At 41.7% G+C, this 13,517-nt stretch overlaps 1 protein-coding gene across 4 annotated transcripts in view; it reads right to left on the reverse strand.

Annotated features, from left to right (window-relative positions):
• Positions 1–6,526: 6,526 nt before the first annotated feature.
• Positions 6,527–13,517, reverse strand: part of LRRC8C (leucine rich repeat containing 8 VRAC subunit C) — a 72,346-nt gene continuing 65,355 nt past the window's right edge. For all 4 annotated transcript variants that reach the window (XM_056523199.1, XM_056523200.1, XM_056523197.1 and 1 more), the window contains one exon: positions 6,527–9,408. In XM_056523199.1, the coding sequence (XP_056379174.1) occupies positions 7,138–9,408 (2,271 nt within the window). In that variant the 3' untranslated portion in view covers positions 6,527–7,137. The remainder of the gene's footprint in view (positions 9,409–13,517) is intronic.

Consider the following 13,517-nt stretch of genomic DNA (forward strand, 5'->3'; position numbering starts at 1 on the left):
TCCAGTGAATATCGAAACATAAAGATAAATAACGGAGCACTCACCCGGTCAAACGTCCCAGGCTGGCAGGCTGTCACCGGCGTGTAGTCATATCTTGGCAGGGAGGCAGTGGATGGTCCGGGGGGAGCTCAGACGCCGGCCACGGACCGTATCACGCCACTTGGCGCACCCGGGTGTGGCCTGACGAAGCGCCGAGTGGCGTGATACGGTCCGTGGCCGGCGTCTGAGCTCCCCCCGGACAATCAACCGCCTCCCTGCCAAGACATGACTACACGTCGGTGACAGCCTGGGACATTTGACCGTGAGAGTTCTCCGTTATTTATCTTTATGTTTTGATATTCACTAGGAAATGTAACATTTTTGCCAATTAAAATAGTAATCCCCATAGATAATGCTTTTCACAATATCATTTCATCTGTATAAAAAAGTAACTTTGCTAATCTGTAACAAAATCCATCATCTATGTGACGTCACGTCTTCATCTCTTCCCCTTATTATCCCCTTGTGTCTTTATAACCTATTCTAACAAGCTGTAATTGTAGGACATTGCAGAACTTACTTTGTAGAGTGACCTTTAGGAATCTCTTCTAATAACAATGTTGGTTTGGTAATCTTTATGGGTAGACTCGACGTCTATAATGTAAAAAAGAAGCAGTGCAAAAGCTTCTTATATTACATTATGATAAGCTTATTTTAGCTAATTATATTACGGATTAGAGCCAGATACGGAAACAAGTTCTTTATTTTCTAGCGTTTATATTTTTGGTACATTATTATGGGGGCAGCCATCTTGCCTGAGCATTTTTTTTTACAGCACCTAGAGAGATGCTTTACGGCAAGCCCCATGGACATTGGCAACAATAGACAGGAGCTGTCCCGTTTACATGAATGGGAAAACTTACTGAGTTCATTCCACAGGGAGGGGGAGGCTGAGTTGTGAGCATTCATTGTCTTCTCTATCTACAGGGAGGAAGAGGCTGAGCTCCTATTGTCTTGTTTATCTACAGGGAGAGGAAGGCTAAGCTCCTATTATCTTCTCTACAAGGAGGGGGAGGCAGAGCACCAATTGTCTTCTTAATCTACAGGGAGGCTGAACTCCTATCATCTTCCCTTTCTAAAGGGGGAGGAGTCTGAGCTCCTATTGTATTCTCTATTTACAGGAAGGGGAAAGCTGAGCTCCTATTGTCTTCTCTATCTACATGGTGTCACCTCTCACTGTAATCCTGTACAGATCACTTCCCAGCAGCCTCCTCCTTATCATCACAGTCACAACAGGAAATCTTGCCTTAGTTTTTGACCTAGTGGCAAGACCGAAAATCGCAAGATTTAAGTATTCTTTTAAAAAATATACTGTAATCCTATCTGTGATGATAAAAAGGAGACTGTTAGGAAGTGATCCCTTCAGAATGGGAAATCTCAGCTCAGTTTTAGGCCTAGTGGTCAGAATGGGAACTGCAAGATTTCAGATTTTTACATATATTATTTTTAAAGGGGTTCTCCGGTGCTTAAACATCTTATCCCCTATCCAAAGAATAGGGGATAAGATGCCTGATCGCGAGAGTCCCGCCGCTGGGGACCCCCGGGATCATGCACGCGGCACCCCGTTTGTAATCAGTCCCCGGAGCGTGTTCGCTCCGGGACTGATTACCGGCGACTACAGGGCAGGCGGCGTGTGACGTCACGCTGCACCCCGCAATGCAAGCCCCGCAATGCACGCCGCCCGCCCTCTAGCCGCCGGTAATCAGTCCCGGAGCAAACACGCTCCGGGGACTGATTACAAACGGGGTGCCGCGTGCATGATCCCGGGGGTCCCCAGCGATCAGGCATATTATCCCCTATCCTTTGGATAGGGGATAAGATGTTTAAGCACCGGAGAACCCCTTTAATAATTTAGATAGTAAAATGAAAAATGCGAAAAAAAAACATCACCAATAATTCTTAAAAAATATATGTTCATTAGTCATTTTTTTATGAAACATTCCATATAAAGGAAAAACCTGATACATTGTGTTATGCCGAATGCAAGGTTGTTAGATTGAGTGTGTAAGGCACTGCCCTTTAAGCTTTGCACGCCCATGTTCTATGAGTGCGCTGAAAAATATCACATAGCGCTCTCGTCTTATTTCAGATGCTGGGGCTGGGAAGAATTAGAAACCCATACTTACCTAGTCCTGGTTTCCTGCAGCTCCCGTTTAGCTCAGTACGTTCCCCCATCTTCTCTCTTCTTACAAATCAAGTGCTGGGTGCAGGACTTGCCAGCTTAGCCAATCACTGTTCTGGGTAGGACACCACTGTGGCCAATGACTAGCCAAACCGGCAGGTCTTGCACCCAGCACTCGTCTTGGAAGCAGTAAGAAGACAAGATTGGCCGGTGCCGAATGGCAGCTGTGGGGGATCAGGGCTGGGTAAGTATGTTTTTTTTTTTTTTTTTATACGTTCTTGCCTGCAGAAAGGCTGTCCGGGCATGCTGAGAGTTGGAGTTGGAGTTTTTGCAACATCTGGAAGGCCAATGTTTGCCACTGGCCTATAGTACAGATGGGTTATTAAATCCCTTTTTAAATAATGCAACATAGCGATAACAATTCTATATATTTACGCCAAACTGTAAAATAAATAGACAGAATTAGAAAAACCAAGTCCCTCTTATTCATCTATTACCTTCGAGACCAGTATAATATAGCAGCATTGGCTTAGCATTTGGCACACAAAAAAAAAAATATATATATATATAAAAATTTGGACCGGCTGCAGGTCCCCCAGAATAAAGCAGAACATGGGGTAACTTGCTGAAAAGAGCCCTCACTATCAGCTGTGGGGGAATCGCTATGTAAATGTTTTTCTTTTTCCTGCAAAACGAAAAACATTAAAGGAGAAATGCGGCGCAAAACTTTTTACTTTCCCTGTGCCCGGGCTGCAAAAACAAAAAAATAAAATAAAATAAAAAAGTTTAACTCACCTTCCTACGTTCCCCTGTTGCGCCGATACCGGCGCAACAGGGGAGCGTAGGAAGGTGAGTTAAAGGGGTACTCCAGTGAAAAACTTTTTTTTTTTTTTTATGAACTGATGTCAGAAAGATAAACAGATTTGTAAATGACTTCTATTAAAAATTCTTTACCCTTCCAGTACATTTTAGCAGCTGTATGCTACAGAGGAAATTCTTTTCTTTTTGAATTTCTTTTTTGTCTTGTCCACAGTGCTCTCTGCTGACACCTCTGTCCGTGTCAGGAACTGTCCAGAGCAGCATAGGTTTGCTATGGAGATTTTCTCCCATTCTGGACAGTTCCTGATACGGGCAGAGGTGTCAGCAGAGAGCACTGCGGACAACACAAAAAAGAATTTCCTCTATAGCATACAGCTGCTAAAAAATACTGGAAGGGTAAAGATTTTTTAATAGAAGTAATTTACAAATCTGTTTAACTTTCTTGCACCAGTTCATTTAAAAAATAAATAAATATATATATATATATATATATATGTTTTCCACTGGAGTACCCCTTTAAAGTTTGTTTTTTTTAAAGTTTTTGCAGCCTGGGCACAGGGAAAGTTAAAAGTTTTGCGCCGCATTTCTCCTTTAACAAAAGTATAGTAAAAATTATTATTTTTTTAAACCTGGATGTAACACGTAACTGGAAGGGCCTGTGCAACATTCAGACATATCCCCCAAAGTGCTCCAAACCTGTTAGAAATATGAAAAAAATATAAAACTCTGCAATATAGTTAGGGCTCATTCACACTAGTGGGCACTAGGACTGCTTGGAGATGTGAAATTCCATAGTGTGAATCTGCCCTTAGTCTTAGGAGGCCACAGTGATTTCTTGATCATAGAGACATAATGTCCCGAATCAGGTTTGGGGCATTTTAGGGAAATTTTGAATGTTAGAAAAAAAAAAAATTCTTTACACTATATTCATTTCTGTTTATTTTTTTTTTAAAGTTTATTCAGTGTTTTCTTTAAAAAAATAAAATAAATAAAATAAAAAGAAAATCATATTATGGTGCTGGAGCAGGGGGAAATATAGAAGAAAAAAAAGCATACTTACCTATCCCTGATACCCGGCTCGTCTGTCTGATCCCCAGATCCTCTTCCTACTTCTGAAACAAGCACCTGTTGCAGGACCTGCTGGCTCAGCCAATTACTGATCAATGGGACATCATTGAGGCCAGTGATTGGCTGAGCTAGCGGATGCTTCTGCTAGAGCTCGTCTCAGAAGCAGGAAGAAGGAGATTGATGGTCCAGACAGAGTGCAACGGGGGCTTTGGAGGACTGGGGATAGGTAAATATGATTTATTTTTGTTTTCTGCCACCCCTTTTTTAGAGAGAATACTGGAAAACCCCTTAAATGGTGACAATATAAGAAATGACGTCAGTTCTGAAATTTCTGATATTATTGTTAATTCCTCCAATAAGGTTAATTACCCCCCAAAGGAATTTTTAGAGCAAAACCAACAGATTTCTCATCTAACCCTACATCAGGTTTTAGGGTTTTTAGAACTCACAAAAAAGAAAAAGTTGGTCTTAAAGGGATATTCCAGGCCAAAACTTTTTTTTATATATCAACTGGCTCTGGAAAGTTAAACAGATTTGTAAATTACTTCTATTAAAAAATCTTAATCCTTCCAATAGTTATTAGCTTCTGAAGTTGAGTTGTTGTTTTCTGTCTAACTGCTCTCTGATGACTCACTTCCCGGGAGCTGTGCGGTTCCTATGGGGATATTCTCCCATCATGCACAGCTCCCGGGACGTGACATCATCATTGAGCAGTTAGACAGAAAACTTTAGAAGCTAATAACTATTGGAAGGATTAAGATTTTAAAAAAAAAGTAGATTACAAATCTGTTTAACTTTCCGGAGCCAGTTGATATATATATATATATATATATATAAAGGTTTTGCCTGGAATACCCCTTTAAAGGGATAGTGTGACAATCACTTTACATGTTGCTCTCTGGTCAGGTAAGAGTTACGGGCCCAGGCCAATCAGCAGCAGAGGAGGGGTATTTCAATCCTCCTCAGCTTTCCAGCTCTGACCTTCAGGTTTTGTATCACTCTTGCTTGTGTCTGTGTTCACACCTGTTTCTGTGTTATACTTTACCTGTATTTTGATCTTCTTGTATTTTTAATTCCTCTATGGTTCGGTCTGTTTCTTAGTCGCTTTGTCCCCAACCAGGAGTCAGTTTAGTTCTTGTGTCTACTATGAATTCGTTTCTAGTCAATCCTGATCTATATAGTGTTCTGACTGCAGTTTACCTGTCCATCCCCTTCATCCCTGGTTAATCTTGCTGTTATATATTTCCTGTTATCCTGTTTCATTTATATTCTTATTTTTAACATTATCTTTCTTTGGTTCTTAAAGGGGTACTCTGCCCAAAGGATAGGGGATAAGATGTCCGATTGTGGGGGTCCCACCGCTGGGGACCCCCAAGATCTCCCTGCTGCACCCGGCATTTTTTTAGAATGTCCGATGCAGCGCCGGAGGCTTGTGACATCATGGCCGCACCCTGCTCGTGACGCCATAGCCACGCCCCTCAATACAAATCTATGGGAGAGGCGTGACGGCCGTGAAGCCCCCTTCCATGGACTTGCATTGAGGGGGCATGCCCATGACGTCACAAGCGGGGAGCGGCCGTGATGTCATGAGTCTCCGCCCCACATTGCCAGTGATCCAGGATGGAGCAAATGTCTGGGGTGCCGCAGCAGAGATCGCGGGGGTACCCAGTGGCAGGACCCCCACGATCAGACATGTTATCCCCTATTCTTTGGGTAGGGGATAAAATGTCTAGGGGTGGAGTACCTCTTTAAGCTGTTGGTATGCTGTATACCGGTCACTATCTTTCCTTGATATCTGTTTTCTACTTAGAATCCTATTTCCCTGTCTTTGTTAGCTTGTTAACCTTTTATATCCTGACTTGTGTTCCTGACCTCGTACAGTTCTGTTTTTTTGTTTTGATGTTTTTTGTTTTTATGTCGCCCCTGCACTGTAATCCAGCAGAGGGACTGGCTCGAAGTTGCAGAGCCGCTACTTAGGGCGCTTACACAATTAAGCAAAGGCCTCAAGGGGTTCTGGGTAAGCTCAGGGCGCACTCTTCTATGCCCAACTCTACGTGACTTTGACAGTAGGATTTTGTAGGGACATTGTATGGGACATGTTTTTAACATTTTTTATTGATTTATTCCTGTTATGGCAATTTTTCCTTTTTTTGACAGTGCTTATGTTTTTTTGGTAGTCTACTTTTTGAACATTTTGCTTTCTCTGGTGTGAACATGCTGACCTTCTGAATTTATCCTTTTAACAATATTTCAACCTCATCTTAGCAATTTATCTTCCGTACTGTCATTATTAATGCAAAACTTTCTTTGCATTCCAAGGCTCTTTATGGCTGAGGGAATCACGTCTCCATCCTCCCTCACAAGCCGAGTCTCTGTTGGGAGTATGAAGTTCAGATTATGAAGAGTCGCACTGCGCCAAAATTGAATGTGCTACAATTACCAGTGAAATGCCCCCCCCCCCCCCCCCAAAAAAAAACAAACTGATGCTATTAATAAATTCAAAAAATTCTACCCAACGAGCCTGCAAAATTAAAAGTGTTACATTAATTTCCAAATAACTTTCATAGTGCATGACATTCTAGAGTTAAAAAAAAGACCAAACTTTTTTTTCTTCAATATTTGATAAAATAAGGCACAAACTAACATTCATGAGACACTTTAGGCATTTAAGTTATACAGATAAACTTGATAAACTAATGTATGACAGCTTGGTCCCTGTAACAAAATAACCCAAAACTGTAACATGGAACTTTTTTGTTTGTTTGTTTTCTAACAAAATATAAATGTTTCTCAGATCTACAGACAGTACCTGAGTATTTGAAAACCCAAAGGGGAAGTCTACAAAGGCCCCACATGAAGTTATATATTGCCCTGCAATAGTTTTATAATGCCATATTGTTTACGGTAAAATTCGATCTGAGTCAACACCATAGTGCCGAAAAACATCAACCAACAACATGTACAATGAAATAATGCCCAGTATAAGTGGGCCGTGGTGAGACAAAAAACAAGAAGGTCCAGTAATAGAGAAACAGTCCTCTGTTTTTGATTTCCCTTCCAGTCCCATCGTAGATTCCGACCATTTTGCCCTATTCGGATTTCAACTGGTCTCTAATATCGGACGGAAGGGTCTCGAATAAAGTGTCTTCTACAACAAGTCCAACTTTCTTCAAGGCCCTGCAGTCTCCAAGTTCTGGTGGCAAAGTTTCAAAATGATTACCCTTAATATCCAGGTAAGATAAAAAAAACAAGTTCCCGATTTTCGGTGAGAGAGTGCTCAAGTTATTCTTCCCGATTTTTAAGGTCTTCAGCTTCTTGCAGAAGTACAGTTCGTCCGGCACGCTTTCCACTTTGTTGCAAGAAATTGAGAAATATTGTAAACTTTGGAGAACTCCGATCTCGGGAGGAATGAAGCGAATGTCATTGTAAGACAAATCCAAGTATCGTAGTTTGTTGCACAAGAAGAGGTGAGAAGGAAGCACCTCGATCTTGTTGTGGCTGAAATAAAGTCGTTCCAGACAGGAAAGTTTTTTTATGTGTTCTGGAATATAGGTGATGCTGTTATACCACAGCTTTAAGATTGTGAGTTTACGCAAATGCTGGAAACTAAGTATTTCTTCAATGGATTTAAGGTTGTTTTCTTTCAGGTCCAGCTCTTGAAGAGCTGCAAGACTGAAAATGGCATGAGGTATGCGCTCTAAGTCACAGTGTATGAGGTCCAGCTCCGTCAAGTTGACCATTTTCTTTAGATTGTTTAGCATTACCAGTTTACTTCCATCGTTGTGGATAGATAACTTCTGGAGATGACCCGAAACATCAACCGCTCCTTGAGGGATTTTGGATAAATTACTCTTGATAAATAGTATCTTAAGACTCTTCAGTTCCCGGAATGACTCAAGGTTTATATTTTTAGATATGTCGTGGCTTAAAGAGCCGATCAAGTAAAGTTCCTCCAAGTTTCTCAAACTATACATCCATGGTGGAAGCTCTCGAACGTCATCGAACTTCACTCTCAGGATCTTTAGATTTTCTTTTAAGAAAGCCAGGGCTGCTGTGTGAATTTTTACCGAGCACTGATACAAGGACAATTCCTGAAGGTTATCGAGCTGAGCAATGGTGGCTGGGATCATGACGTTATTGATTATCTCCAGCTTCAAAGACTGCAGCTCGGTTATCTCGAAGACCGTATCGGGAAGACCGGAGAGCATAAATAATTGTATCTCCAGGCGGTTGTACGCATTTGTCATTAACCTTTGCCTTAGCTTGTCCGCTGTCCATTCATTGTTTAGGTTTAATTGTTTCAGCTTATTTTCACTTACTTCTGACAGGAAAACGGCAAATCTTTTGGAGTACAGCGGGTCGTATTGGTCTATCATATGAAACATAAAGGCAAAGTCATTTTTCACATCTGGGATGTCATCGATGCCGGTTTCTTGACGGACGTATTCAAAAGAATACTCCTTTAGGGATCGGTAGAACAACCAGTAAAGAGTATAAAGGCACACGAGTCCATAGACGCCAACGAAACACAAGTAACAAAAGGACAGCTTGGAAAACAAGTGCGCCATTGTGTGGTTACAGGAAAAGTTTTTGTATCCCGTCATATCTTGTATGTCGACATTACAGTCCACGGTAAACTGTACTTTGGAGACAAGTGCACTATTGTAGCAGATAATAATGAGAAACTTAAGGACTTTCAGTATGGTTTGACGCACGTACATGGCATACAGAAGATCTCCTTCTTCGACATGGAGACGAAATTTTTTTACTTTCTCAAATAAGGCTTTAGCTTGTTCTCCTTCCTTCTTATCCAGGGCTCCTGCTGTCGTTTTATCCACCACAAACTTCTCAGGGATGGATTTAAGAGACTGGGTTTTCACGAGTGGACTCTCCACAGCGGAGGGGGTGGCAATGATTTTGCTCTGAGCATTTTTCCGGTTGTCCTTCTCCTCAGGCTCTTCCCCTGATACCTCAGACAAGGCTCTGGTTGTCCAGGGAGAGTCAAAACACTTCCCCAGTATGGATATAAAATGCTCGATTTTGGAGCTCGATCCAGGAAATTTGAACCAAAAGTTGCTACACACCATGAAAATTAACGTGTGGATAAGAACCAGGTATGGGAAGTACTTGGCGTACCAATGGAGCGCACGCTCATAGCACATCTGGTTAATAAAGCTGTATTGTTGGAGATCCAAGTCCGTCTTTAACCCCCTCATTTCCACAGTCCCAGAAGGAGCTGTAGTTTTGGGAACCGGAAGAGGAATATTTGTGACCACGGCCCCAGATGCGTTGTAGATGGAGGAGTTCGGAGCTGGGTGGTATACTTTCTTCGGCAGGCAGATAATCTTGTCTTGCATGACCTGAGAGAAAAGAATAAGAAATAAGTCAAAATAATCATGTGACAATTATAGTAATCTATTTTGGATTGTTGACCCCAAGAATTAATGTGAGTTCTACTTATGATTTTAAGGCAGGTTATTTTCAGGGTAAAAAAAATAAAATAAAAAAAAAAGTTTATTCAGTCCTATAAAGTTTCTGGCCTGTCCCCATCTGACTCCCGCAGCTCTTTGAAGGGACCGCGGCACTCTGCTTCTATTTTTCTTGCTTTCCAAAACACTTGCTTTTTTTTAGTCTTCAAACTTCATTTCCTGTAATTCATCACTTCCTGCCACTCTTAATTTAGACAGCATTCCTCCTCTGCTTCGACTTGCTGCAAGAAACCCTACCGCTGTAGGATGTGTAAAAAGGTTAACTAACTCGTGGTGATTGCCCATATCATGCTCACTCACCATCACTAGTCCTACAGTGTTATCTGTTTCATTCCAGCACAGCTGTATTGCTGCATCCAAGTGTATCATTACTGTCATGGGTTATGTGATCACCTGTTTGACCCACAGAAAATCTGTGTTTAGCTGACTTCCTATGTACTACAGAATGACATTCATCACCTATTAGATCCCTCCCCTCCCAGCTCTATCTGTATGTTGATGCTGCTATCTCTATGGCATCAGGATATATCGTAGTTATATCCACCCCTCCTCCCCAGTTATATAGTAGTTATCCTCCAGCTCTATATGTATACTGCTGCTTCTACCTGTAAGGGATTAGGATATATAGTCGTTATACACCTCTCCTCCAGTTCTATCTGTATAGCGCTGCTGCTATCTCTATGGGATTACTACATATAGTAGTTAGACACTCCCTCCCAGTCCTATCTGTATACTGCTTCTGCTATCTCTATGGGATCAGGATATATAGTACTTATACACCTCTCCTCATCCAGCTCTTTGTTTATACTGCTGCTCAAGCATTATCCATATACTGCTGCTGCTGCTATCTCTATGAGATCAGCATATATAGTAGTTTCTACACCTCCCCTCCAGCTCTATCTATATACTGCCGCTGCTATCTCTGTGGTATCAATATATATCAGTTATACATATCCCCCTCCAGCTCTATCTGTATACTGCTGCTGCTATCGCTATGGGATTTATATATATAGTAGTTAAGCACCTGTGATATTGGAAAACTATAGCTAAAACAGCCAAAAGGAGTAAAAAAGTATGAAAAATGCAGTAAAACTTAAGTTCAAAGTGCAAACACAGCCTGAAACATGGCAATGTTTCTCTAAAAAATAAATTGAATAGAAACATGCATCAAAACTAAGGCTAATGTGAACTGACCCCAACCCTCTTATGAGTCTCAGCAGTTTAGGATTCTGGTTGCTGGAGTCTAGCCAGATTTCATGAGGTGAATTGGAGTATTAAGACTTCACCTCCCCTCTCTGCAAAGCCAAAGGAATCATGGCAAATGTAGGCAGCATAAAAAAATTATTTTAGTGATGGAATAGCAATCAGTATGGCTGAAAACCCCATTCCCGCCACATCAGCTAAAATTGGTAAGCACAAGGCATACACAAGAACCTCTCCATTAGCCTATGTTGCACTATAAGTAAGAAAAGTGCTTATTTAAAGGAGACCTGCAGCCTAATACAACTTATAAAAGCAGGATAGCGAATAAGTGTCTGATCGCGGGGGCTCCGAATCTCCAGTCTCCTGCATGGGGACTCGGCTCTGCTACGGCTCTCTCATGCAGGAGGCGTGTCAGCTGCAGCATGACGCCATGGCCAACACGCCCCCTCCATATATCTCTATGGGAGAGGCGGAAATGCAGCTTTCGTGCCTCCTCCATAGAAAGAGGTTGACGACACACGCATTAGCCGCGCAGAGCCGCGGCAATGCCAGGTCCCTGTATGGGAGATCGCGTGGGGGTGGCCGCGGATAGGGGATAAGTGTCTAAGACTACAGTACTCCTTCAAAAGGGTACTCCATTGCCACAGCGTTCGGAACATTTGGTTCCGAAAGCTGGGTGCGGGGGTTGTGAAGTCACGGCCACGCCCCTCAATGCAAGTCTATGGGAGGGGGCGTGGCGACTGCCACGCTCCCTCCCATAGACTTGCATTGAGGGGTGTGCGGTGTCACATCACAACCCCCGTAGCCCGCACCAAGCGCTTGGTACCAAAAAATACCAATGCTGGGGCAATGGACTACCCCTTTAAAGGGGTACTCCAGTGGAAATATTTTTTTTTTTTAAATCAACTGATGCCAGAAAGTTCAACAGATTTGTAAATTACGTCTATTAAAAAATCTTAATCCTTCCAGTACTTATCAGCTGCTGTATACTACAGAGGAAATTCTTTTCTTTTGGGATTTCTTTTCTGTCACGACCACAGTGCTCTCTGCTGACACCTCTGTCCATGTCAGGAACTGGGCAGAGCAGGAGAAAATCTACATGGAAAGCATATGCTGCTCTGGACAGTTCCTAAAAGGGACAGAGGTGTCAGCAGAGAGCACTGTGGTCAGACAGAAAGAAATTCCAAAAGAAAATAATTTCCTTTGTAGTATACAGCCACTAATAAGTACTGGAAGGATTAAGAATTTTTTATAGAAGTGATTTACAAATCTGTTTAACTTTCTGGCACCAGTTGATTTAAAAAAAAAGAAAAAGTTTTCCATCGGAGTACCCCTTTAAGGCTATGTACACACAGTGTAAAAATACAGGGTGGAAAGGGCCTAAAATCTGCACAAAAAAATTTGCAATGAAATTTGCATGTATTGCAGATAGGGAATGCTGTGCAGCCCGGAATCTACAGACTTTGAGGGAATAGGGTTGTTATACAGTAGGGATCAAAAGTTTGGGCACCCCAGGTAAAAATTTGTATTAATGTGCATAAAGAAGCCAAGGAAAGATGGAAAAATCTCCAAAAGGCATCAAATTACAGATTAGACATTCTTATAATATGTCACCAAAAGTTAGATTTTATTTCCATCATTTACACTTTCAAAATAACAGAAAACAAAAAATGGCGCCTAAAAAAGTTTGGGCACCCTGCAGAGTTAATATCTTGTACTGCCCCCTTTGGCAAGTATCACAGCTTGTAAACACTTTTTGTAGCAGCCAAGAGTCTTTCAATTCTTGTTTGAGGTATCTTTGCCCGTTCTTCCTTACAAAAGTCTTCCAGTTCTTTGAGATTTCTGGGCTGTCTGTCACGCACTGCTCTTTTAAGGTCTATCCATAGATTTTCAATTATGTTGAGGTCAGGAGATTGTGAAGGCCATGGCAAAACCTTCAGTTTACGCCTTTTGATGTAATCCCCGGTGGATTTCGAGGTGTGTTTAGGATCATTATCCATTTGTAGAAGCCATCCTCTCTTTAACTTCAGCTTTTTCACAGATGGCATCAAGTTAGCATCCAAAATTTGCTGAAATTTTATTGAATCCATTTTTCCTTCTACTCGTGAGATGTTCCCTGTGCCACTGGCTGCAATACAACCCCAAAGCATGATTGATCCACCCCCCATGCTTAACAGTTGAACAGAGGTTCTTTTAATTAAATTCTGTTCCCCTTCTTCTCCAAACGTGCCTTTGCTCATTCCGGCCAAAAAGTTCAATTTTAACCTCATCGATCCACAGAACTTGTTTCCAAAATGCATCAGGCTTGTCTATATGTTCATTTGCAAAGTTCAAACGCTGATTTTTGTGGTGAGGACATAGAAGAGGTTTTCTTCTGATGACTCTTCCATGAAGACCATATTTGTACAAGTATCTCTTTATAGTGGAATAGTGTACCACAACTCCAGTGTCTGCCAGATCTTTCTGGAGGGATTGTGCAGTCAAACGTTGGTTTTGAATTGTTTTTCTCACAATCCTGCGAGCTGTTCTGTCTGATATTTTTCTTGGTCTTACAGATCTTGCTTTAACTTCCACTGTTCCTGATGACTGCCATTTCTTAATTACATTCCGAACAGAGGATATTGACATCTGAAAACGTTCTGCTATCTTCTTATATCCTTCTCCAGCTTTGTGAGCGTCAACTATTTTCAGTTTCAGATTTCTAGACAACTGCTTAGAAGAACCCATGGTGCTGATTGTTGGGGCAAGGTCAGATGAGTCTGGGCATTTAAAACCTT

The sequence above is a fragment of the Hyla sarda genome, chromosome 6 (genome assembly GCF_029499605.1).
Source record: "Hyla sarda isolate aHylSar1 chromosome 6, aHylSar1.hap1, whole genome shotgun sequence".
In the NCBI taxonomy this organism is placed as follows: domain Eukaryota; kingdom Metazoa; phylum Chordata; class Amphibia; order Anura; family Hylidae; genus Hyla; species Hyla sarda.